At 43.0% G+C, this 24,396-nt stretch overlaps 3 protein-coding genes across 10 annotated transcripts in view; 2 read left to right on the forward strand and 1 right to left on the reverse strand.

Annotated features, from left to right (window-relative positions):
* Window positions 1-4,343, forward strand: part of abr (active BCR-related) — a 120,607-nt gene extending 116,264 nt beyond the window's left edge. For 3 of the 4 annotated variants that reach the window (XM_022745762.1, XM_022745763.1, XM_022745764.1), the window contains 5 exons: window positions 58-197; window positions 1,424-1,558; window positions 1,665-1,770; window positions 2,031-2,184; window positions 4,088-4,177. In XM_022745762.1, coding sequence (XP_022601483.1) covers window positions 58-197; window positions 1,424-1,558; window positions 1,665-1,770; window positions 2,031-2,184; window positions 4,088-4,177 — 625 coding nt within the window. Of the gene's footprint in view, window positions 1-57; window positions 198-1,423; window positions 1,559-1,664; window positions 1,771-2,030; window positions 2,185-4,087 lie in introns of all 4 variants that reach the window. The other variant, XM_022745761.1, reaches the window with a different exon arrangement.
* A 3,686-nt stretch (window positions 4,344-8,029) lies between these two features.
* On the reverse strand, window positions 8,030-10,558 carry timm22 (translocase of inner mitochondrial membrane 22). The gene is made up of 4 exons (XM_022745973.1): window positions 10,291-10,558; window positions 9,622-9,818; window positions 8,643-8,715; window positions 8,030-8,562 (listed from the first exon to the last, which is right to left on the reverse strand). The coding sequence occupies exons 1-4, from the start codon at window positions 10,547-10,549 to the stop codon at window positions 8,486-8,488; spliced, it is 606 nt and encodes a 201-aa protein (XP_022601694.1). The 5' UTR covers window positions 10,550-10,558; the 3' UTR covers window positions 8,030-8,485.
* An 864-nt stretch (window positions 10,559-11,422) lies between these two features.
* specc1 (sperm antigen with calponin homology and coiled-coil domains 1) overlaps window positions 11,423-24,396 on the forward strand; it is a 69,377-nt gene continuing 56,403 nt past the window's right edge. For 2 of the 5 annotated variants that reach the window (XM_022745829.1, XM_022745823.1), the window contains exon 1: window positions 21,410-21,559. The gene's annotated coding sequence lies outside the window, so the exon portion shown is untranslated. Of the gene's footprint in view, window positions 11,464-21,409; window positions 21,560-23,332; window positions 23,395-23,503; window positions 23,568-24,396 lie in introns of those variants that run through there. The other 3 variants (XM_022745825.1, XM_022745827.1, XM_022745826.1) reach the window with 3 other exon arrangements.

The following is a 24,396-nucleotide window of genomic DNA, read 5'->3' on the forward strand; positions in this document are numbered from 1 at the left end:
TTCATTTCTCCCACATCATCAGAGGAGTAGCGTGTAAACTGCTGTTTGTGTCCACAGGCGTGAACGCTCCAAGGTGCCTTACATAGTCCGTCAGTGCATTGAGGAAGTGGAGAAGAGGGGGATTGACGAAGTAGGAATCTACAGGATCTCAGGGGTGGCCACTGATATCCAGGCCCTCAAAGCAGCATTCGACACCAGTAAGACTCCCCCACTGGTTTCTGTGGGACACTGTGTTCCTTCTGTCATCTTGACCGGAGATCGATCTACTATTTATTATATTTTTTTCCCTGCTATGCAGTAAGGTTAGGAATCAATATATAATATATCACAATGGAATCTGTGGTTCATCACAGTATATCTGTAACTGAAGAAGAAAAGGTCAGATTATGTGCTTTTTTATTACCAGTTAATTAGTTTCACAGAATAGAAACAATATAAAAGGTTTGATCCTTTCTAACAATCACAACAGCTAAAAACAATGATGCATATTTACCAGAAAGAGCTCCTGAGTCACATGTTTGTAATGAAGGAAAACCCCATCACTGACTCAAGTCATAGCAACACGTGTGTGCAAAATAAAGTCAACAGAAAACAATATGAAACAGCGATTCACTAACAGAGGAAGAAAACTCAAATGAAATGAAATTATTTTGGTGGTAAAACAAAGATGGCCGTTATAAACCTTTGTGTAAACAAAACATGGATGTGTTGTACTTCAGTACTCACAGGTGTTTTGTGTAAACTGAGACAGGATCCATTTTGTGGGAAACTTAAGGCTCATTTTAGGATTTAACAAACAATCAACTTACATACATTTGTACAAAAACAGTAACTGGTGAGTGGTGAGTACACTCCTCTGAGCAGTGATTATGTCCCACAGTGCAGTACCACTACAGTGAATAAACCCAGAAAGATATCCCATCAGTGACACATCACATCATTTATCCTGTCAGTCATCGAGCATTTACCTCGTTGGTCCCGAGTAATTTCCCAGAAATGTAGTGTGTGTATAAAGTCCGTGTGTGTTTCGGATGAATATAGTGTTCGATGTAGAGACTGTGCTGCAGCTCAGAGCTGTAGTACTTATTCGCTCTGACACTGTGTAGAATAGATTTGTGGGAACCGGCTGTCAGGGAATCCAGGACAGATGAGGAGCAGCAGCTGTCAAGTGTTCAAGTTTTATGTTGCATAAGAGTCTCAGTGTCGGTCACGGCTGTTTTTACGTCACCCAGATCCGACTGAGCCGAGCCCGGTTTCACCTTTCGTTTCTGTGTGTAATATTAAGCATCTGTCTCCGTCTGGATGTGGGGTTGTTGAAAGGTTACATCGTTCCTGGAGACAGAGAGCAGCTGTGTTATCGTGCTTCTGTAATAATGCAGTGTGTTCAGTTTCTAATTGGTCTTTGTTTGTGTCTGACCTGTAGATACCAAAGATATCCTGGTGATGCTGAGCGACATGGACATTAACGCCATCGCTGGGACGCTGAAGCTGTACTTCAGGGAGCTGCCGGAGCCTCTGCTCACCGACCGCCTCTACCCCGCCTTCATGGAGGGCATAGGTGTGACCTTTAGAGTTATCGTTGCTCAGCTGAAAGAGATAAGGGCCAAAGTTAAAAAGCTGCCTCACCATAATTGGATCTGACATCTCCTTCCTCTCTCTCGCAGCGCTCTCAGACCCAGCAGCCAAGGAGAACTGCATGATGCACCTCCTACGCTCCCTGCCGGACCCCAACCTCATGACCTTCCTTACTCTGCTGGAGCACCTCAAACGGTACACACACACTCGAACCCCCCCATACACAGAGACACCCACTGATCACAGTTTTGCCACCCGTCAGTCAAAAAGTAACAAATCTGTTGGTTTAAGGAAGAAAGTAAATTAATTTGTGGTCAAAAGATTCAAACCTATCTTTAACCTTAAAGCAAAAATCCACTGCGTACCTTCCTGTATTGACCCCGCCCTCCCTGCATCCCTTCCTGTAATGACCCCGCCCTCCCTGACTGACGGCCTGTGGGTGTTTGTTCCTGCAGGGTGGCTGAGAAGGAGCCGATCAACAAGATGTCCCTCCATAACCTGGCCACCGTGTTTGGCCCCACCCTGCTCAGGCCCTCGGAGTCAGAGCACACAAAGGGACAGCACATCACCTCCGCCTCGGACATCTGGTCACATGACGTCATGGCACAGGTACCTACACGCAGCCACATTTGAAGTTTTATTGTCTTTATTTTGACATTTTTGAGTGTTGAACGTGAATCTACAGGTTTAAAAACTAAACTGTGTGTGTGTGGTTTCTCTCTGGTGTCCTCCGTCTCTTTGCTTTTTTACTAAACAGTCTTCTTGATAGTTTGAAACTGAGTAGGCATCCCTCTGTGAGTGTAATAAATGTTAGGCTGGTGCGTACATGCGTTTTGCCTCGGTCGCTGCACGTGTTTTCCAGATGAATTTTACTCCCACGTCGCCAAGTGACCCATGTCACTGCAGTCTATTCTCCCAGCTGTATTTAGGCTGCAGGCCATCAATTCATCTCTACTGAGAGATGAGTTTCCTGTGCACAAATGTCTTTTCTTGGTAGAATAAACAACATCCAGAGTAAATCATCATAAATGGGGCAGCATGCACATGCTGGAGCCCCCGTCCATCCATTACAGCGAGGCTGACTGTTTGTATTCTGGCTTATTTAAATTCTAAATGTTTATTGCACAAGTTTACAAAATGTCAAACAGCAAAGAAAGATGCTTCCGCCAGCATATCCTGCACATCATCTCAGAGAAATGCATTCTCTCTCATTCTAATAAAAACCCTGCTTGAAGTTAAAGATGGGGTCCGCTGACTCACAAAGTAAAGTACCTTTCAGAAGTAGTAAAATGCATAACGTAAATTCAATTATGCACCTGAAAGTGTTTGTGCCGGTTAGCTGTGAGCATCAAACAAACGGTAAATCAAATTAAACTTTCCAAACATAAACCAATCTGATGAAACTGATTAAAGGGGAGATTAAGGGAAATTTGTGGAGCGTAGCAACGGGGCACATTAGACTGATTCACCGGTTTTCAGAAAGACGTTTGTTAGACACACAACAACATTTTAAAATGTTCAAATCTGCCCAGATTGTACTGCCCTACCTGCCTGTTTAAACTGTATTTTACCAGATGAGTCTCACTGAGCTCAGGAGCAAGTATTCTTCATGGGAGCTGTGGATTTAAACCTGAACTGGAGGAGCGATCGACAAAATACAGTGTCTGTCTGACCAGAGAGCAAAGTAGAACTTAAACGCTGAATTATACAGAACTCCCAACATCAAAGCAGCTCATGATCCAAAACAACTTAAATATTAACTAAAAGAAATTAGTCTGCCACAAAATCCAGAATTATTTAAAATTCACCGAAAGAGAAAAACTTTTTTAGTTTTCAAATCATTCTTTTGTGATTTTTTTATGAGAGAAAACAGCTTGGGAAGATATTTCTCTCTCATGTTCTTAGATTTTAGGAGAATAAAGGAAAGAGGATGTAGACCCAAGTGACCTTAGAGATAAAACTATGTAGTTATAAGAGGTTATTACACATTTACCTGCTGATTTGGACCAATTATCCAGATGTTCAGCAGCTGCAGTGGCTGCGATACACAGCTCTTGAAGTAAAACCCTCAGATCTCCATTTATGCAATTTCTATCAAGAATCTTATTCTTCCTTGAAGTCATAAGTCAGTCAGATTTGTTTTTAGATTTGGTGTGACTTGCACTTTCAGGATATAATACGTACATAATAACACACATTATAACAGACCAGTGCAGATACACGTTCATCAATCTGCTTACAAAAAGATTCTCTTGCCTGACAATCTTCACATTTTAAGTTTTCTTCAGCATCACAGTGACAGCTGTCTGTACACTCATTGGTACACTGCAAACAGGAACTGCTAATAGTTAATTCAGCTTACTTTTAATAGTGCCAAAATGTACCAGACACCAGACAGGGGGTGTTGGGGAGGGTCCGGCTCTGTATTAGATTGAGAAGTAGACGGCGACAGTCATAATGAGTCGATGCATTCTTAATGTATTTGTAATGAGACGACCTTCTCTCCTCTCAGGTCCAGGTGCTGCTCTACTACCTGCAGCATCCTCCCATCTCCTTTGCCGAACTGAAGCGCAACACGCTCTACTTTTCCACTGACGTCTAACCCCCACCCACCTCCCTCAGGGCGGCACCTGGAGACGAGAGAGTGGGAGACTCCAGACAAACCTTGGTCCCTGCCACTCGGTCCTCCTGCCTCACCTCTCCTCCCAGCAGGCAGCTCATCTCATCGGTACAGCCCCCCGCCGATCCATCCACCCACCCACCCCCACCCCCACACCTCTCCTCTCCACACACCCAAACCAACCACTTCAACCACCCCCCCCCCCTTGCCCTGAAAAGAGATGGAGCCAAACATGAAGGGAGGTGGTGAAGGAGATTTCCTGGTCGTCTAAGTAGTCATGCATCATGTCCTGTTTGTAATGTGAGGAGAGCAGAGCCGCTCTCCGCCTCCAACCAACAAGACGACAAGGCATTCTGGGAGCACAGTGGGAAAGGTTGAGGGGTCCGCACGCCACAGTCCGGCGCGGCGGCACGGGATCATGCCCAAAGCGTGTGTGCTGGTGTCATCTCGTGAGCCCTTTCCAGACACTGGTTTAATGATCTCAGAAAAAACCTCCAGCTTTTTTTTTCCTGATCAGAGGCATTCCAGAAAAATGGCATTTACATGTTTTATAATTCTGTTCAACGGCTGTTTTTGTTTCCGTCTTCTGTCTTTCTGGCTTTGTGCATGTGGTGGAGGAGGCTGGGGTGTATGAGTGACGATGTGGATGTACTTGAGTGAGCGTGTGACTGTATGTGCGTGTTTAAGGGACTATGAGAACTTGTGAGGTTTAGAAGTGGCTGGGAAGCCATCGTGATAGATGGCTGGCGAAGCGTCTCTCTGTACTGACAAGCGAGAGAGATCTGCCCTCCCCGGTGAGTCTCGGTCAAATTAGCCCTATTTATTTTAAATATATATAATATGTGTGCCTGTACAGTTCTGTGCAACTAGAGAAATGCTCCAAGGAGTCTGTTTTTTGAAGTTTATTCAGGTAGTGATGTTATTTTTAGTCTGATTTTCTCATTCACCATGTCCATGGTTGGTAAGCTGTAACTGAAAAGATCACCAGAAAATCTGCCAATTAATTTCAGATCACTTCGTAGAGGAGACAGGCCACTCTGTGACATGAGGGTTGTTGAGATAAAAAAAAAAAAAACACAATGAATGGAACATTTAGCTTTTTTTCTTGTTGTTGCATTGCAAGCCTGTTCCAAGTGTCTTACTGCACCGGTATAATCTATAGGATGATTTGTGTAGTTGCCCTCATTGCATGTTCAGCTTGTCAATCAAACCAGGCCGGGTAACACAAAGGTAGGTTGTCTCTGCGAGGCCCTGGCTACGGCTGGCAAACGCCCATCTCTGCTCTGTACAAAGCCAACAACCTTTCTGCTATCAAGCCTGCGACATATCTTAAAATACTGTAAGCACTGCTAGATGAGTACTATTTGATATTTTTAATATAAGATTAAAATAAAATAAAAAATGTTGTATTTTACTTCTTTTGAGAAGAATTTCAATATACTGTAATATTGAGGCTAAATGTTAATGTGAACTTTTTCCCCCTTTTTTTTAGTAAAATAAAAGTTGCCAAAACACTCCGACTGTGTCTGTCTGCACTTCCATGTGATGTCTCCTTGGAAACAGTGGATTAATAACATAAAACTAAAAGTCACAGAAATGCTTCATCATCACATTTGATATCAGCATTTTATAAGATGTCTGAGCTGATTATCCTGAATGGTACATGTGACATTAATAACCAGCCCCCCCCCCCGGACTGTAGTGCGGTTTTCTGCACTTACAGCGGATCATTTTCAGTCTTGGAGAAGCGAACTTGTGACTGCCTTTAATTTATTTTTATTAATAACTTCAAGCGTTCACTAAATCTTCAAAAACTTCAGTATGTAGGATAGTTTTTTCAGCCATGAAAGAATAAAGTGCATATTTAAAGTTCCAGCTCTTTTCATATTGCACCCTGTGGTGCAAATAGCTGAAAGTTACCTCTAATGAAAGTGTAACTCATGACTATGAATTTGCTATGCTGGAGGGCAGTTAACTCTGATATGTTGAAGTACTCAAGACAGAAGCACAGACCTGCTGAAATCTGTGTATTTGTAGCTTCCACCGACCACAGCAACACGTTTTAATCCTGGAAACATCACGTCACTGTTTCAATGAGGTCCACACTTTGGATCGAAGGTATCTCCAGGCCGTGACTGAGGCTCTCGTAGGGAACCTGACAATCGGGTTTGAAGCATTTTGCCAGAAGTATTCATTTGTCAGATGAGTGTGAGATCTGCTTCATGGCTGGATAATGAGGTGGGTTGTTTCAAAAGGACTTCAGACTGAGTTCATTACCTGCACAACATAAAAAACTTCATAACACAGTGGATTCCACATGAATTCACATTCACATTAACCACATCACCACCATCTGACAGCAGCAGGTGGAGCTACGGGACACTTCAGTGATGCCAATCACAGCAGGTCTAAATTATTTAACTAAATTTGTTGACAACAATGAACTAATATGTATTAAAATTATTATTGTCAACTTATGATCAACTTTACATTAAGTTATTAATTTTCCAACCAATATTTTTAGTGCGATTGAGGAAATCTTTTAAAATGTGGTGACAAATTTGTAATTGTACATTTGAAATATATATTTTAAACCTAGATTTATTTTCTTTCCCCAAACCTCTCATATTATGTGCATGTCATTTTAACATTTAGCATCCTCTCCTCCTGTTGGTGTTCCTGCTTGTATCCCTGACGCTGCTCCTGAACACCACATAGATGCAGTATTGTTGTTTAGTTGTTTTTGAGTTGCACCTTTTCCACAACAGGTAAATATCTACATTTTAAAATGACTTTTTTCATCAAACAGCTAAATCTACACTTAGTAAGGTACACCTGAGCAATCCAACTCAACAGCTCTCTCACCTGTAACTTCCAGCTTTACAAAGACAAAATGTTCAGTTTTGACTGACACTGATGGAGAGGTTTTCATTTTAAGAAATGTTTATTACTGAAGTTGCCATTTTTTATTTAGAATTAAAGACTCAACTTCAGATTGGTCTGGCTGTAATGTGGAAGTGGGAGGACCTCTAGTGGTAACACATAGTGATTACACATTTATTCTTTTTTTTTTAACAGACGATTTTATAATCAGCACCAAACCTCCCCTCACACAGACCACATCAGTCCCCAGCAAACTCTTCACTGACTATATGACCAACAGGAAGCTTGTGTCACAAACTCGATACTTTAAAACAGGCCAGTGCAATTTATCGATCAATCAATTCATTTTTTTCAGTATTTCCGATATCAATATTTGTGTTGTTTGCTTAGTTTATACCAATTATAATAACTGTTATAATTAATATTCAAACCTAGTCGTCCTGCCGAAAAGCAACATACTACTTTAAAATTGAAATGGCCAGTGACGTGGAACTACATGTGTGATTTTGTTTGGGTTGAACATATAATTCATGACAACATCCTCAAATGTGTGGACAGCAGCCTCTGCTGGTGGAGACACATGACACTTTTACTCTGTAAACTTTGTGTGAAACGTGAATGACAAAAGAAAAATCATTTCTGACTAGAATAAAGAAAAATTATATTCATTATACTTAGATTCAAACTAGAATCAATCAGGACTGCACAATTAATCAAAATATAACCAAAATTGCAGTATGGCCAAGTGCAACATCCAAATCGCAGGAGCTGCAAGAAAAAACCTTTGATAAAGGTAAAATGTTCCAACTAAAATTGCACAATCTGCCAAAATATAAATGATTTGTTTTTGCGTATCGTGCAGCCCTGGAATCAATACTGTAATTAATAAGCGATAAACAATGTTGTGGTCATGGACACATGTAAACTTCATCAAGAAAAAGGTTCTGAATGTTCAAGTTAACAAAAAAAACATCTTTAATATAAATAATCCTGATGTGGATTAGTTACTGACACATCATACCAATGTTCTACAACAAGAACAGTGTTAATCTGAGTCTGATGTGAGGTGGTCCTGACTCAGAGCGACAGTGATTCTCATCTCATCATTACACAGAAGAGGACTCACTCTGCTGAGTTTCTTCAGTCTCCACATGAAGTTGGTTTGCTTTGCTCAAACTGTCCACAACACAAAAGTAATGAGACAAAGGAAGAAAATACAGACAGGTCTGTTTCAGTTCACGAACAGGAACCTGTCACTTCCTCCAAATACATCTGTTCTGCTTTTGCAGCAATCCTCCATGTGCAGGTAAATATTCACAAAGTCAGATTTCTCACAGCGTGAGTCTTCACGGCTCTTCCAGATGTGCATCGATTACATTCTTGTCCACAGAGCCACTCTCTCGTGGCTCACCGCAAATAATATTCAATGGCAGCGGAGAATGCAGCAAAGCCTCCACACCCCAGGACCCCCGCCTTCAGACCAGCTGCACAACAGAAAAAGAATTCATCAGGAATAAAGTACTTTAAATTTGAAAAATCTGAGTAAATGTACCGGGTTACATACCACGAAATCCAATTGCTCCTCCAGTTACACAGCCGCTGTACACTGCGTTCTTCCAGTCAGATACGCCTCGGTGCTGCAAATGAAAAACACACACATAAAGACAGTTGTTGTGTATTTGTGTGTGAGGTATGTGGAGGCCAAATAAAAAAAAAAGAGATGAAAAAAACAAAAACAGGAAACAGAGACAGTTTCCAATTAGAATTGGCCATGAGCATGCTGCCGTACAGTATACAGTTTTACAGCAGAGGGAGCTATCAGACCACAGAGGTTCCTAAAACATCTGTTATTCAATATGGGATATTGAATGTAATTACAATGAGAATATGGGGATTTGTATTTGAGTGCTTTATATAATTATATAATATAACTTCTGTCCAGATGCTATCAGAGGTCTGTTAAAGCAATAGAATGCATGAAGGCTGCACAGACCCTGTGCACCTGTACAACAAAATCAAATACAAAACTGCTCTCCACTCAGTCTGGACACACGACAACTATTCAAACAATTAATGAAAGATCAGTGAGTAATTACAGACGCTGCTGCACAGGTGGTCCACATGAGTTTCATTTATCAGCCTTGTTTCAACTTGGAAATACTCTTCCATGTGTAGATGTGTTTGCCGCATGTGTTTGTCATGTTTTCTATATTGCTCCCACTGACAAATTAAATATTCCAGCTGTTTTGTTGTGTTTGTTATTTTTTGTTACACCAATACTCATGTAATTTGTCCACAAATGTCATGTAACTCCCATCACACCTAATGTGAGCCACTCTCATAGCAGGGCCTGTAACTGTAAGTTAGATACTTCAGGGTTTAAATCCCTGTCCACAAAGTGTTTACATTATTTTGTACATTTGCTGTTTTGCTACAGAGAACAAGGGACATTATGAAAAGTTCTTTACTCATTTATGTCATGTTTATGGAACAGTGTGGTTGTATATATACCGCACATAAAGAAAAGAAGGGATGTGACCTACTGATTCTATGATGCACTCTGTGCAGGAGAACATGGCGCCCACGATGGCAAAGTTCTTGGCGTAGGACATCCCCCTCTGGCCCATGTCTTTGAGGACCTCTCGTGCTGTTGGAGTTCTCAGGGGGTCTTTGGGGTCGAAGCCAACATTGGTATCGATGCCAGCTGTGAAGACACCGAAGGCTCCTCCGAGAACGAAGCCTGCAGGAAAAACAGAAACACCGACATCAGTGTCTAAGCAACAAAGCAGGAAAAATATCTACAGCCTTGAGGAAGAACAGATGCATGCTGCTCTTGAGGTGACTGCTCATGTGTGTGTAAGGCAGCATTATGGCAGGGCTGCAAGGATCCATCAATCAGTTGATCTATAACATGTAAAAGAAAAATGTCCATCACTGATTACACTCCCTGAAGATCAGTTTACTGTCACATAAGACAAACAGCACATGCGAGGCTGTATGGTGATACAGAATATTTGGCATTTTTACTTAAAAAATGACTTTGATCGATCATCAAAATACATTTTTTATCAATCAACTAATTATTTCAGCTCTCCGTTATGGAAGACTCAAGCTCAAATCTCAGTGTCACCTTCAAATCCCCCTCCATATGTAGCCTACAGCAGGAATGTGTGCGGTAAATCCTCATGTTTAATATCAGTGTGGTGTCTCACCTCCCACACAGGCCAGAACAGACTTGAAGGCGCAGCTCTCCATTCCCCTCTCGATCATCTTCTGCTCGTCGCTTTTCGCAGGCACCGGCAGCCCCCCCATAACGGCCGGGTTCAGGTCCTTTACGGGCCTCTTGTCCCCGATAAGGTGGTCCAGGATCATACTGTACTGGACCGTCGGGCTGTCCGGACTCGGCCCAGCCGAAGCTGGACCTTGTAAGTCGGAGGCAGCAACATTTGCAGCACCCGTGGAGGCGGCCATGTTTCTCAATGACAGTCGTTTAGGTAAATGTAGTCAACGACAAGCTGTGGCAGATTCGTCACATTTCTAATATCTGAGAGCGGAAACAATGAAAACACAGATAAAGAGTATATATTTATATAATGACACGAGTGAAGAGAAACAGGTAAAAACGCGTATTGTTCAAACCTTGTTTTAAATCGCCTTTATCCTCTCATAATAAGGTTTATTCAAATTCTGGTCAGCACATTCGACACAAAGTCAACCTGCCAATGTGACTCGAGCAGCAGCCCTGCAGTGATCCTGTCCTCCTGCAGGTTATACAATGTTTTTCTTGAAACTTCATGGTCATTTTTGAGGCTTTAGTCTGTGTGTTGTTGAATTGTACTGCATTATACTGAACGTCTTTTTTGTTTAAAAAAACAAAACAAAAACATTTACCTCCTCTCTCACAGGCAACAATCAATAGGGCTCCACTAAATATTATGAATAATATTATGGTTTTAATATAATATTTAAAATCCTATAATATTTTTGTTGCAAATATGTAAGAGAAATGTTGATTTCCTCTTATTTAACTAAAAGGGAAGAGCGAAATATTACTAAAACCCATGCAATGCCATACAACACCATCAAACACATCTGTCTCCAAAGCTGCATTCAAGTTCTCTGGGAAACTTACACTACGATAAAGTTTTTTAATCTTACTTTCCGTCGTCCCTTAATAAGAAAAGACTACATTTCCCAGAAATCCACTGGAGCACTGCGCCAAAGTCGCTTCGCGCGCTCCACCTACCGGCTCCAGCACGGGCCGGTGGTGACACTTTAATGACTCGCGTGCGTGTGGCGGCAGCGGCAGCGGCAGCAGCAGCAGCAGCAGCAGCAGCATCAAGATCAAGATCAAACAACAGCAGCACCGCAGCGACACTGAGCAGGTGAGCTGAAGCTAAAGGTTAATACTCCTTTATTTTGACAGTCTACAGCGTTTATTCTGATTTTCACCAATTCTCCGGGTCAAAACGTGTAAACTTTGCTTTTGACGCTTCTGTGTTTGTCGGTGGAAATGAGAGAAGGTATCAGAGAGGTGTCGCTCAGGTCAGCTGGTTTGGCCAATTGACGGCAAAGCCAAACAGACTTTGATGACAGCGTGCTTGTTAACGGCATCAGGTCACAGTGGACGACTCTGCGCCTTTAATGTAAGTCAGTCTGAAGCAGATGAGTCTTTCCTCAGACCACGACGTCTGTCACAAAATTAGCTGGAGGACATGTTTTCACGCTAATGGACTGTTTGGCTGTAGGACTGTAATGGTCGGTAACAGAAAGTGGAAATAACATCGACGTTCACAAGATCCTTTTCAGTTAACATGTGTTCTAACGCTGCACCAGGCACAGTCGTGGGTTCAACAGGATCTGTGCTCGATCAATAACTCCCCATCTGCCTCCTGTACATCCATTTTATTGGCTCAGTTCCTTGTCCTCCATGGTTAAAGGTAAACATGTGATAGTGGAGGGTGTCTGTTTGTGTCTTGCCTGACAACTCTATTAATTGTCTCCAGTGTGTGACGTGAAGTTTTCTTTGCAGGTCAGTGAAAATACTGCAGCTCAAACTCAAATCAAAGCTGTGACCAGGATTTTAGAAACACTGAGGCCAGGAGTCTCCTCAGTGCAGCCCCCACCACCCGTAAAAACCTTGAACTAGAAACCAAAAAGGAGGCTCCATACAGTATTTAAAGAATTATCTGGATTTTATGATGTTAAATATTTTGTTAAACTTTCTACAAATATTTCCTCCCAACACGAAGGTTTAAATGCAGTTTCTAAACCCTCTGCACACTGCCAGTTATAAATGTCTGGCCTGCATTTATTCAGTATTTTGATGGCCTAGAACTTGGACTAAACATTTAAACATATTGGAATAAGCTTATACAATATCCACGATGTATATGTTTTTACCTGTAAACTGTAACCTCCCCCTAGGTTACCAAAACAAAGTCCCACAGTGATACAGCAGATGATCTTACTGACCTCCGTGTCGTCAAGCTACAGCCCTGTGATCAACTCCGTTTTAGAAACACACATATTTGATTTTATCGTGACATCTTCGTGTACGGTTGCTCACCACCGTTCAGCAGCTGCCTCTGGCTTGAGATCCACATTTTTAACATGTTGCTGCCAGCCGCCGCAAAATGTAAAACGTGGAACCTTTTCAGTGCACTGCGTGTGTTTTTTCTGGGAACCACCTCAGTGCGCTGCAAGCGGTTTCTCTTCACATGATCAGCCAGCCATTTGTTCCTCATTAGGTCAGTGCCATGTGAAGCAGTCAAACAAGGCTTTATTGTGTTTAGTAAAGTTATCTGTGAAAGTTTGTTCTTTATGTCTTAAATGGGCCCTTAAATGCTTCATTATGGCAAACTAGCCTGACTAAGCTACTGTGTGTAATTGTATTCTTGCCACGTAACATTTACTTGTAAACTACATTACCTAAGTGTTTCAGAAACACTTGAATAATAAACCATTGCTATTTCGGTCATGGCTTGCTGTGCGGCGTAATTGGACGTCTCAATAATGACAAAAGGGAAAGTAAAGTTGTAAAACATCCTAATTGCAGTGCTTACGTTGTAGTCTTGTGTTTATGGAGGAGGCCGGCCCTTGCAGTGGTACATGCATGGGTCCTTTGGGAGAAACCAAACGGGCAACAAATGACAGCTTTCAGTTTCCTCTGTTCCTTTTGATTATGCCACAAGGAAATAGAGTTCAAATACGAGAAGTGCACCAGTCATTTATGATGCAGTCAATGTGCATGTTGTTTGTAGGTAATTACAGCCTTTGTTTTTTTTGTTTTTTTTCATGGTTAACCATTCAAGAAGGGGAAATATTTGGGAATCTGTCGTTCGGCCTCTTGGCTGTGTTTGGGACAGGCCATGCTAGGTAGCACCGAGGGAGGCTTGTGTTGTCTCGGTGTGATGTTGATCGTCATTCAGGCTGTAGCACGGAGTCAAGTGGGTGATCCACTTCCACAGTTACTGCTGGGTGGTGGTGTGAAGGGGTGTTTATGATGTGTTTGCAGGCAGGATTATTACATGAAGACATCTGTCAGCAGCTAATAGGATTGCCAAATGAGCAATCTGTCTGTTTGAGTTTATAATTGATCACATGGCCTCTGTGTTTGTCATTGATGGAGGCGAACACAAACGCTCCCACCTGGGCTAACACTGTGTATGTCCTCGTAGAACCTGGAACACCGAATCTCCCTTGTCTTTCGTGTAGAGGCTCTCATCCTCTGTTCAACTCATTATCCGGGCAGTTCCTGTCACTGGCTTGCTATTTATAGTAAGGGGTTATGTGGGGAGCACCGTTGTTCAGCGGTGATCTCCTTGTCTGCTGTGCTCAGTGGGAAGAATTTAAATGCAAAGTCTCCTCTCGGTGTGTCCCACACTCTCAGGAATATGGCCGGGCTGTGATGGTGTCCCGGTTTCACTTTTGTTAACAACACACTTGGGGATGCTGAGTAGAAAAGGCGCTGGAGTTCTTCATCCGCATGCTGTAACATGACATATGAAATGAGTCAGGGTGGGGGCGGGGTGATGATATTTGTAGTGACCTTGTCCAGCTCTGTAAGAAGGATGAAAGGCAGATGCTGCAGTGATGTATTGCTCCACTGTGCGTCACATGCTCACTGCTCACTTCAGATGCTCAGAGGCTGAATTCACTTCCTACTTATGCTCTATGGAAGGAGATACCACCATAACAATCACCTGTAGACTCAATGTAACTCTACTATACAATCATTCTCATGTCCTAATGTGTGGACACACCTCTCTCTAATGTATGGGGCCAAAAAAAATAATATAATAAAAACATCAGGACTCAGACTGGGCCGCTCATGATAACGTCAGGACTCAGGAGTCAGGGATTTTATATTGAGACAGAGACTGAAAATGACTCTCACCATGTAGCATGAAACTTTGGCCTCAGTCATATAGGTGGGATGCCAATCTTTACCAGAGCACCAACCCACTCCCCACAATAATGAGCTGGAGGATCAAAGCGGTCACAAGCCGTACCGGGTTGAACCTCTCGGCCGTCCTCCTGAACCCGATGGTGCAGCTGATCCTGGAGATGCTGAGGTCATGGAGTCCATTACTTGCTGTGTAGTGTTAGCCTGTGATGACCTGTCAGTCAATGTGGAGTGACGGTTCTGTGTTTTTAATTCTGTTAGAGGGGCAACAACATTATACATGTCGTAGATATTCGCAATGCAAACGGCTTCATTTATGATCAAATTTTATCTTGAGCAGTAAATCTTTGTTGATACAAAATGTGGTTTGAGGTGGAAATGGCTGTATCTCTAAATAAATTCAAGACCAGATAGAGAATTTCCTGTTGGCTGTCAGAGCAGTTTGGGAAGCTGTGCAGGTCAACAAGTGCACAAAGTGCAAACACTGTGCAGCTTTATGAAGGGATTAACTGAGCAACAATTTCCCAGCATACATTATCAGGTAAAGCTATTAGGAATTAAAGGTTTGATGCAATGTGTTGCGTAAGATGCGAGTTGTCTTCTCGAAATGAGCTGTGGTATTTGAAAATACATATAAATGAGACCCGAGATGTTGTGCATGGATTCAAAGTCAGTGGTGAACAGATTACATGTAAATGCGCCTTTAGCCTGATTGGTGCTAGATGTTTTACCAGGGAGGGGTCTGACTGTACGGTTCATGAGTCCTGAGCTGCAGGTCTGTTCACTGGGTCTCAGCACAGCAGAGTGACATGGTGTTAAAACAGCCAAGGCACTTCATTCATATACGTAGCATGACTTGAGTTTTGTGGTCTGAGGTCTGTTTGATGGAGCACTCTTGGTTGTCTCCATGCAACCATTTATTCAGTCTTTACAGCAGCTCTCACTCTCCACTCACTCTAACTCACACTAACATGGTCAGAAACACATTTCTCTGCCTGCTGTGGTCGGTCGGATCTCCTCCCCACTCTCACACACACACACATTCGGGGAAAGCACTCAGTGTGATCTCAGAAGAAAGAGTTGTTATCTATCCTCAGGAGGCGAGGTCTGGTCTGCATGCAGTTGGAGTGGCACGTCCTTTACTGCAGTGGCGGAGGCTTTAATTGAGGAGATAAGGGGTGATGAACCGATTGGAGCAGGAATGAGAGCTGGTGTGGCGTTCAGTCAGATGGATAAATAGAAGCGCCTCTATTTGTGACCGAATGTGAGGCTGCTCAGCGCGCTGTGAGCAGGCTGGAGTTAATTCTGCGTGATATTTTAACTCAGTGCCTCTGCTGTGCAAAGGCACGGATGGCTCCCTGCTTCCACATCTTTGCCAGGCTGCCGTCTCTATTTTACCCCCCCCCCCATGTGTCATCTACCAAAAGGCCAGTGGAGAAAAATGGATTGCACTGGCAGAGCAATGCATTTCTGTCTGAGAGGTGTAAATGGTAGCTGCGAAGGAAGGCAGCTCCAAGCGTCTTTTTTCCCCGTGGCTCTGTTTTTAATTCAGCATCGTCCAGGAAACAGACTGCATACTTGACAAGCATCACAGTCTAACTCACTGGCTTCGAGGAATGCTGCTCTTTCTGTAAATGGGTCATCTGGGCCACTTCTGAAGAAAAGTAGAGATATGGTCTTTACGTATGTACTGTATGAAGCCCGAGAGCACGAACAGTATCTTGGTACAAGTGTGATGTGCACGTCGAGGATAAGACAGATGATGTGATATTATTGGTTTATCCCATCCAGGTGAACAGGACGAGCAGGTTTACATCTGTGACGTTCACGTGTGTGTGTGTGTGCGCGCACGCGCGTGTGCCTGTGTGTGTGGGGAGTGTCGGTAAATTGTTTGCTTGATAGCTGAAAGATGTCTCACCCATTGAAATGTCTTTCGGTCTCCCTTGACCCAAGTTAAATTGAACACACCCACAGTGCACATCAAATAGCTCTCATGCCACAGGCCTGTGTGCTGTTGTGAAGTCAAAGGACACCGGGGAGGGAACGCTGCTTTCTGGGTTGGACAGTGATTGTACTCAGTGGCACTCGTACCATGATGTTCCATTGTGGAAAAACACTGAGCTCTGTTTAGTGGTTGTCTTTTTATTCCCTCACAGTTCTCATGGATGCTATGCTAGCGTTTCTATGGAATCCGCCCACTCACTGTACATGCAGCCAGGCGGGCAGACAGGAAAGCAGCTGAAGTTTTCTGCAACGTGGCCCTGACTGACTGTTTATTAGACAAGAACTTTGACACCATCAGAGCAGGAAGTTCGGCCTCGAGGGAGCTCGGCTCTGAGAAAGATGAAACGCAGGGTGAAGCGGATGAAATATGCATGAAGACTGTATCTGTCTCAGCTCCTACTACTGTATGCAGCAGCAGCAGTAGCAGCACTGTTGCAGGTTTTTTGGGAGATAATGGACGGCTGTGACTGCTGTGAGGTGGCACAGTTCAATACATCGGTAATTCCTCGTTGGGACGAGGCCAAACACATCAGGATGTAGACGCTTATATCCAGATTTCTTTGAAGGAATTAACTTTATTAGTGTCCATTAAGTTAATAAATGCCACATGTAGCATTTATCATCAACAGCAGAACAGTTAACGGGCGCACTTGTCTTGAGAGAGGACTGTTAATGTGAAATATACACCATTTATTTTTCATAACTGTAGTTAATGGTTTTAGAAAACCAGAGAAGTTGGTAATCTGGGAGTAAACAGTCTTTAAAGTTCGACCAAAGTTGTGGGTAGTCTCAAAGTGTTGATATTTTTCAGACATAAAAAATGGGGAATTGAACTTCCTCCTCTCGCACATGATGCGTCACTATTAATGAGCCAGGGGTCCAAAGCAAACGCATATTATTTTGACAGTTTGGGAACCCCCTGCTGTACGGGCCCAAAGGCCAGCCATGCTACCTATTGATCTGTGTCCAGATCAAAGGAAATTATCAACTCAGCACTTTCCTCAGCAGCACTGCTTTCCTCTCATCTCCTCTTGAACTAGAAGATGCTGATTTAAGCAGCAGCTCTCGTCTTCAGGCTGTTTCATATTCAGTTGCTGAGAAGTAGTTTCTCTGTGTTTTGGTTGAGAAATTATAATATCATACTCGAGGGGATGTTACGGTTCTTGTTTTACTCTTTCTAGCGATATTTCAAGTCATTGTCTCTGTGTTAGCATGGTAGTCAATAGCCTCAAACACAATACATAGAAGCATATACAGTACATACCACTTACAGAGCTGCTGAATCTTAGCTGCAGGTTCAGGTTCTCCATTCCCACAGTGCAGTTTGAACCGTTTAAAGTCTGCTAATATTTGTACAGCTGTAGGCATTCGAGTGTGTTTGGCGTCTCGGCTTTGCTCACAACTCTCACAAATTGCTACTGACGGCAGAAAATTTCACACGTTTGCAGCATTGTTTTTGGGTGAAACTAGGCAGCAACTTTCCTGATGCAGCGTCGGGGAAGGAGGTTTGTGTTTTTCTTGTGTACTGGTTTCAGATCCGTCCAGACTAAAGGGGGAACCCAGAGGGAGAACAGAGACCGTCTCACAGCATGAGGCACAGACTAATCCCATGCTCTTCCTGTTTCACTTTACCCGAGATAATGAGTTTGCACACGGCGCTTCCTTAGATCCAGGTGCTGTACAGATGCTTCAGAGCTGCCAGCGTGGTGAAGCACAATTAATCCATTAATATATGCACGTAAGGTCACGTGTTTGCCTTTTACACAAGTTCCTACTGCAACATTATTCTCTGAAATAACAGACTTATATTAGAGTGAAATGGATCTACAGTATTGTATGTTTATTTAGTAACAGCAGTCAGTAGCATCAACATCACACCAACAGACACACAGTATAATCTCTGCTTTCATTTGTAAGAGGCTTATTTCCAGTGTTCTTGATACACTTTGATCAGTATCCAGCCAGCGTCTCATGGTACATGTCAGCATGGTTACATAAGATTTTAGTTTTAAATTAGACTCAAATAAAAGCTAATTAAATTGTGTTTCTTGTATCCATCCATCTTTAAATACCGGAAACAGTTTCAGCAGCTGCTAATATTGTTCACAAACATGTTGTTGTTTTGCTTGGCTTGTACCTTGGCCAGTTCATCTTTATTTTATATGTTGTATAATGTGAAAAACTAGGTTCCTCACTAAAGTTAAATAAACCATCCACTCCTTACTGCTGTAGTTCTGCATGCTCAGTGAAATCACAGCTTGATCCTTGAAAATGGAGGCAGGAGGCTTTGTTTCTGTGAATTGTAATGGATGTTTATACTTATATCCATATTTAATTGCATGTTTATTTTTAGGGTTAGGTCAGTGCCACATTAGCTGAATTTCTTTCTGCACATGAACGCAACTTGACACTGAATTTGTAATGCTACTGTATCTTTACAATTATTCTAAATTTGTGAGCAGTTGTCTCAACATTTGTATTTATAAAGAGAGTAGGCTCTGATTACAGACCATGGAAAAAGCAATATATTTAGCCTGACACTCGGGTGAATCATCATCACTGCACATGTTACATTTGCTTTCATATCCCGTGTTGTGTCTGTGTGGAGAGTCTGACTCAGTGCTTTTTCCTGTGGACAGAGGGAGGAAAAAGGAAGAGAGCAAGAAGCAGGCGGCTCTCAGGAGGTGCAGCGCGCCTGGCCTGCTGCTGGTTTCATCTGAGAAGCCTCTTGTATCACACAATGACAGGAATCCCCCGAGAGCCACTTCAACTAGTGAGCCTCCACAGAGCCGCGTGACTTTATGTTCATTAGTTATTAATGATTGGTCTGTTTCATACTCCAGGGGTCTGTTGTTTCCTATTTCCCACTTCACCCTTTCTGTAAGTGTTCACTTTTGGCAGTATGGAAGCTTCTTAGAAATGTCCTCATGCATAAGTTGGCTATTTTTATGGCTTGGAGATGGTCAGTATACTGGTAATTACTGGTCCCTCATTGTGGTGTTTGTGAGTAAGAGAGCTGGACAGGAAGTGCAAAGATGGTTCTTCGCTCGTCCTCTGAGTATATGTTCTATATTTGGACATGTGTCCCAGTGTATCTGTGTTATCTTACCATTGGGGAAGTGATATACTGTTTGCTGCACTGGTGACTCCTGCAGGCTGTTCTGGGCACCTGTACGGAGCGGGACGCGTGCTACGTCCTCCTGGTGAAACTCCTGGTGACACCATGTGTATGAAAGGAAGTAAAACGCTGTCTTCACCCTTCCCAAGATGTAATCCCCCCCCCCCCCCGAAATGGTAAATCATTTTTAGCAATGCTAGCAGTATGGCCTTGTCTTCTAGAGCCACAGCTCTGTTTCTTCTTGACAGATATCAGCTGATATCCAGAGGAGGAATCCTAATGAATTTGGAGATCACCTGACTCTTTATCTGGTGCCAACAGCAGCACAGTGTTTTCACAGTGACATATCATTCATATCCTGACGTTTCACCGAGCGTCAGCCTCATACTGATCAATTCTGAGTGAAATGTCTCGACAACTATTGACATATTTGGATGGCTCACCGCACCTGCCCTTTATTATAATATGAATTCTTAACTTGTGTGGTTTACAGTAAAGACAAATTGGCTGTAAAGTTTTTGAAATATTGCTCCTGTGTGTTTATTCAGCCCTGCAGCCTTCATACCAGGTAGACTGGAACAGAAAACAAAGCCGCCTTTGTGTCCATTTCTTTCCATGGAAGAGACAAAATTAAACAAAAGTTAGATTGTTGACAAGAACTGTGTGTCACGACAGATGATTTCAGTAGATCTCTCCTAAACCACAGTTACCACACAGGTACAATATATGTGAGCGCTGGTGGCGAACAGTCACGGGGACGGTGCTGTGTTTGGTCTCCAGTGGCTCCGGCAGAAACATCACAGAATCAGTGTTGACAAAAACCCGCAGTGTCCATGAAATCACACTCAGAATCTGTATCTGCAGCAGGGTGTGAATCAGTGCGCAGTGTCTAAAAAAAGCTTTCTGAACTATTCCTCAACCCTTTGCAGTGCTCTCTTTTTTAAAAAGCAGTTTTTGTGGCGGTGTAAGGGTGTGGTCAGACCAAGTTCCTCCGTCTACCACTTGCCACAAACTGGAGCCCGTTTCATCGCAGCCCGGAGCGCAGTACGCTCTCTACCCACATGCTCTATGGCCTTGGCATGCCACACGTTGTTGGACCCAAATTAGAGCAGTATGGGAGCGCATACGCTGAAAACCCCTCCACAGATGATCCACCCACATATTAAGAAGTGTGTCTGAGACAAAGACGGGCTTTGTCAGCGTTGGTAGCTGCTGTTTGTGCCCAAACAGCCTACAGGTCATGTGGAAATAAAGAACTCATAACTATGTTAATATCAATTTTTATTTGTATTTGTCAGAATGTACTTCAGTCCTCAGATGCAGAGCACAGAAACAGCGCAAGGGCTTGCATCATACAGCTGTGTTTTTCAATTTAAGAATACAATGCAACGGTTGTGTCTCGTCTACAAACCGCACACACGTGGTCACAGGTTAAATCGAATTGTAAACCACTGAAGGAACCTGCAATAATGAGGGTTTAGTCTGTGTGATCAGTCATAATAAAAACCGTTAGCCTCATCCAGACCGTGCATGGCCCAGCAGTCTCAATGCCACATGTTAGAGATCTAATCCTCCTCCTCCTCCTCCTCCTCCTGGTCCTTTCTCCCTTTCTTGCTGTCTTTTCTTCACAAGTGAGGAAAAGTCTGGAAAAACTGTGAGAGGAGAAAAACATACCCATGGCTGAGACTGTGTCTCTCCCTTCCTCTTGGTATGAGAGAGAGTGAAAGAGGCACCGGCGCACACACACACACACACACTCAGCACAGCGGTTGGCAGCCTGCAGTACTTCCTCATCCTGACTAGTTGTGTTGAGGCAGACAGCCGTTGCTCCTGACCCTTCGTTTTTCGCCCTCACACTCTCCGTGGAGCTCAGCGAAGGGTGAATATTTTTGGTCACTTGTACTTCAGGCGGAGGGCAGGCTCTGGGACAGCATCCAGTACCGTACGACACGTGAGTGAACTGCACCACGGTTTTAGCTTTCCTTTTTTTTTGTGTGACACCATTCTGCCTTCTCCCTCTCTCGCTCATTACTCACTACCTTAAACTCTCAGATGATACTGGATCATGTTGTTTTACCTTCAGTCATTGTTTTCCAGTTTAATGGGGACAATGGAGTTTACTCAGGGTTGAAGGTGTGATTGATGACTGTTGTATTGGAATAGGAAAGTTTGAAAGAGGAAAAACTGGAGTCATTTTATAATAGGTTTAGGAAGAAAGTGACTGAGAACATCTGCTGATGATTTTTCTGCCAGGTTTCTCACATTTCTGTCAAACACTGAAAGTATATTTGTGAAAGGGAAAGTGGCCTGAGCTAAACTTTGTTGTGCTCTGAAGAACTAGTATTAACACAAGGTTTTACAACAGTATTTAACCTGAGCTGACTGTATTTAAGCTTAAGGCATCCTCACAGTTTGTTATGTTATGGCCAACCAACCACTGGGCAAGACCGGAAAGTGTTCAAGAAAGGATGTGATGACACATTTAACTCTGTCTTATATCCTTCAACAGTCACTGCAGGCGGGAGACTACGAGCTGCTCAGTAGTTGAATCACTTGTGTTGTTGCTTTTGGTGCTTTGTTGTTAGTTGTAATGAATCTGAAATAGATGTGGTGTAATTCAAAATAGATAAATGTTTGAATTTGTTCAGAGTAAAATAATTGATTGTAGTAAGGCAGTGCAGTAAACCCTGAGTGCACTCTGTCCAATTAGGTGCCACCACAGGAAGGCAGCAGGTTTTGCAGCAGGTCTGCGGTTTCCCCTCTGATCACTGATCTTTTTTTTTTTAAATGTCTGTATAAATGGCAGCTACAGCGCGTTCGCTCTCATACACAGAGTTCCTAGTGATGGGAGGGAGCTCCGTATCCCACACGAACACATGAACTGAACATTTGAGGCTGTGCTCACTGGCCCGTCCTGCGCTGTGCCCCAGCAACCTGCATTTAAGGTCAGAGAATGGTCAGGACTGGTTGGCTTGGATTTCTCTCCCTAATCTGAGGCTAGTTGAGGTTGCGGCAAGCTGAACTGGCCAAGTTACATACTCGTCTAATGAACGTGTACATACGAGGTATTTTCTCTGTAACTGTTATGTCGTAGAGTAATTACTGGTTTTGTCTCAACTTCTGTCCTATTTTTTGCTGAGCACGAGTTTCTTCTGTAAGTTGCACTGTAAAATAAATGTGGATCTTTTTTCAGTAAAACTATGAATACCACTTTTTCGTAGAAGTAAATTATTGTAATTCTTGACGTGATCTTTTCCATACCTGTCATTGTGAACGTAATGGATCAGTTAAAGCTAAATTAAAGGGTAGAAAAAGAGCGGTGTGTGTGTACATCTTGATTTGAGCTATTTCCAGTGTTTTATTTAATTCTTTTAGTTTATTAAACTTTTATATTACCAGGCAAGACAATGGCAGCCTGTAGGGGGGAAGGAGGGGGGTGGGCAAACAGAAGCAAACAGACAAAAACAAAAGGAGAAGAAAGAAAACGAAGCAGAGTGACTAATGACTCGTGTATCATGGTTGATCTTGGTTGTGTGATGAAAGTGCATCAGCCTGTCCCTCAGGGTTGTGTCAGATCAGGTGACATGCAAGTGACTGTTTCACCCAGACTCAAACTGATAACTGTTTTCAGTTGGTATTGGATCCTCGTGCTTTCTCCTTATCTCATCGCAGCAGTCCAGAAACTGCTCTGCTGCTCCTCCGTCCCATGTTCAGCCTGACATTCATGTTCCTGTTCTTGGAGGCAATGTAATTAAAGGAGATGACAACCCATTACTTATGGCTGTGGTGACTACAAATTACATTTGCTTTTCTATTTTTGTATTTTTCAGAGCAAATTCCACTTTTAGCTTTTTTTTAGCAGCAATGTTTAAGGCACGATGTCGTCATCCGACATGCTTGTTCTGTCCATCTGAACAGAGGTGAAGTTGAAGTCAGTAAATGTTTGTCATTTTTGTCAGGTGAGTTTCTTTTGAAGAGAGATACCCAGGTCACACGCTCTGCCTTCATTCTAGTTCAACTATGTTGCGTGTCTCTCAAAGACATTTTGGTTTCAAAACTAGGTCGCTGTAAAGTAAATGGGACGCACTTCTGGCTCCTGAGAATCGTATCTCTGCAGAGGAAAATGGAGAGGTCGTATTTGCATAACTGAGTCCTGCAGAAGTCCAAAGAAGGTGGATTAGACTTTGATCCACAGGCTTTTGTGTAAAGGTTAACATTTCAAACATTTCACAGTTTCCTGATTTAATTTGTTCCACAAAAATGTTTGGTTGGTGCTGAGTTCCCTTCAGTTTAAAAAATGAAAATAATATCGCCTCTGGGGGGACATCCTCAATTTTGCCTCGCTTCCTCATTTAGCCCACACCAACATCAGAGCAGGTTTAGAAGCGAGTCAAACGCGTGTTTGGCAGCGTGAGGTGACGTAGCCGCGAAAGCTGATCTAAAGGGAGGTGAGCCTCGCAGCCGAGGTGTTAGACGACCAGGCCGGGCAGTTAGTCACAGGATCTCGCCGAGGGAGGTCTTAGTATCATATGATGGAAGCAGCAGGGAGACACATGCTCTCATACAGGAAAAAAACAGAGTGCATACAGTGTGCTTTAATCAGATAAGTCCTCAAGCACCCACAAGCATTCTCGAACTTACTAGCTTGGTAAAATGTCCCGACCTGGGAGTCCTCTGTCGGGAACATCCTGACAAATGACTGATGTTTATATTCTTGGAGTTGGCTGGTGCCCCCACTGCTCCTTTTACCCATGATATCATTATTTGTTGGACTGCCTACCAGTGGTC

The sequence above is a fragment of the Seriola dumerili genome, unplaced genomic scaffold, assembly GCF_002260705.1.
Source record: "Seriola dumerili isolate Sdu_G_001 unplaced genomic scaffold, Sdu_1.0 BDQW01000091.1, whole genome shotgun sequence".
Classification (NCBI taxonomy): Eukaryota; Metazoa; Chordata; class Actinopteri; order Carangiformes; family Carangidae; genus Seriola; species Seriola dumerili.

Bases quoted from the DNA above. Each gene is read 5' to 3' on its own strand.
- timm22 (XM_022745973.1), bottom strand. From the start codon at position 10,549: ATGGCCGCCTCCACGGGTGCTGCAAATGTTGCTGCCTCCGACTTACAA. The intron at 9,819-10,290 runs GTGAGACACCAC...TTTTTCCTGCAG, and splicing joins TGTTCTGGCCTGTGTGGGAG to GCTTCGTTCTCGGAGGAGCC. The intron at 8,716-9,621 runs GTAGGTCACATC...TTTCATTTGCAG, and splicing joins CAGAGTGCATCATAGAATCA to CACCGAGGCGTATCTGACTG.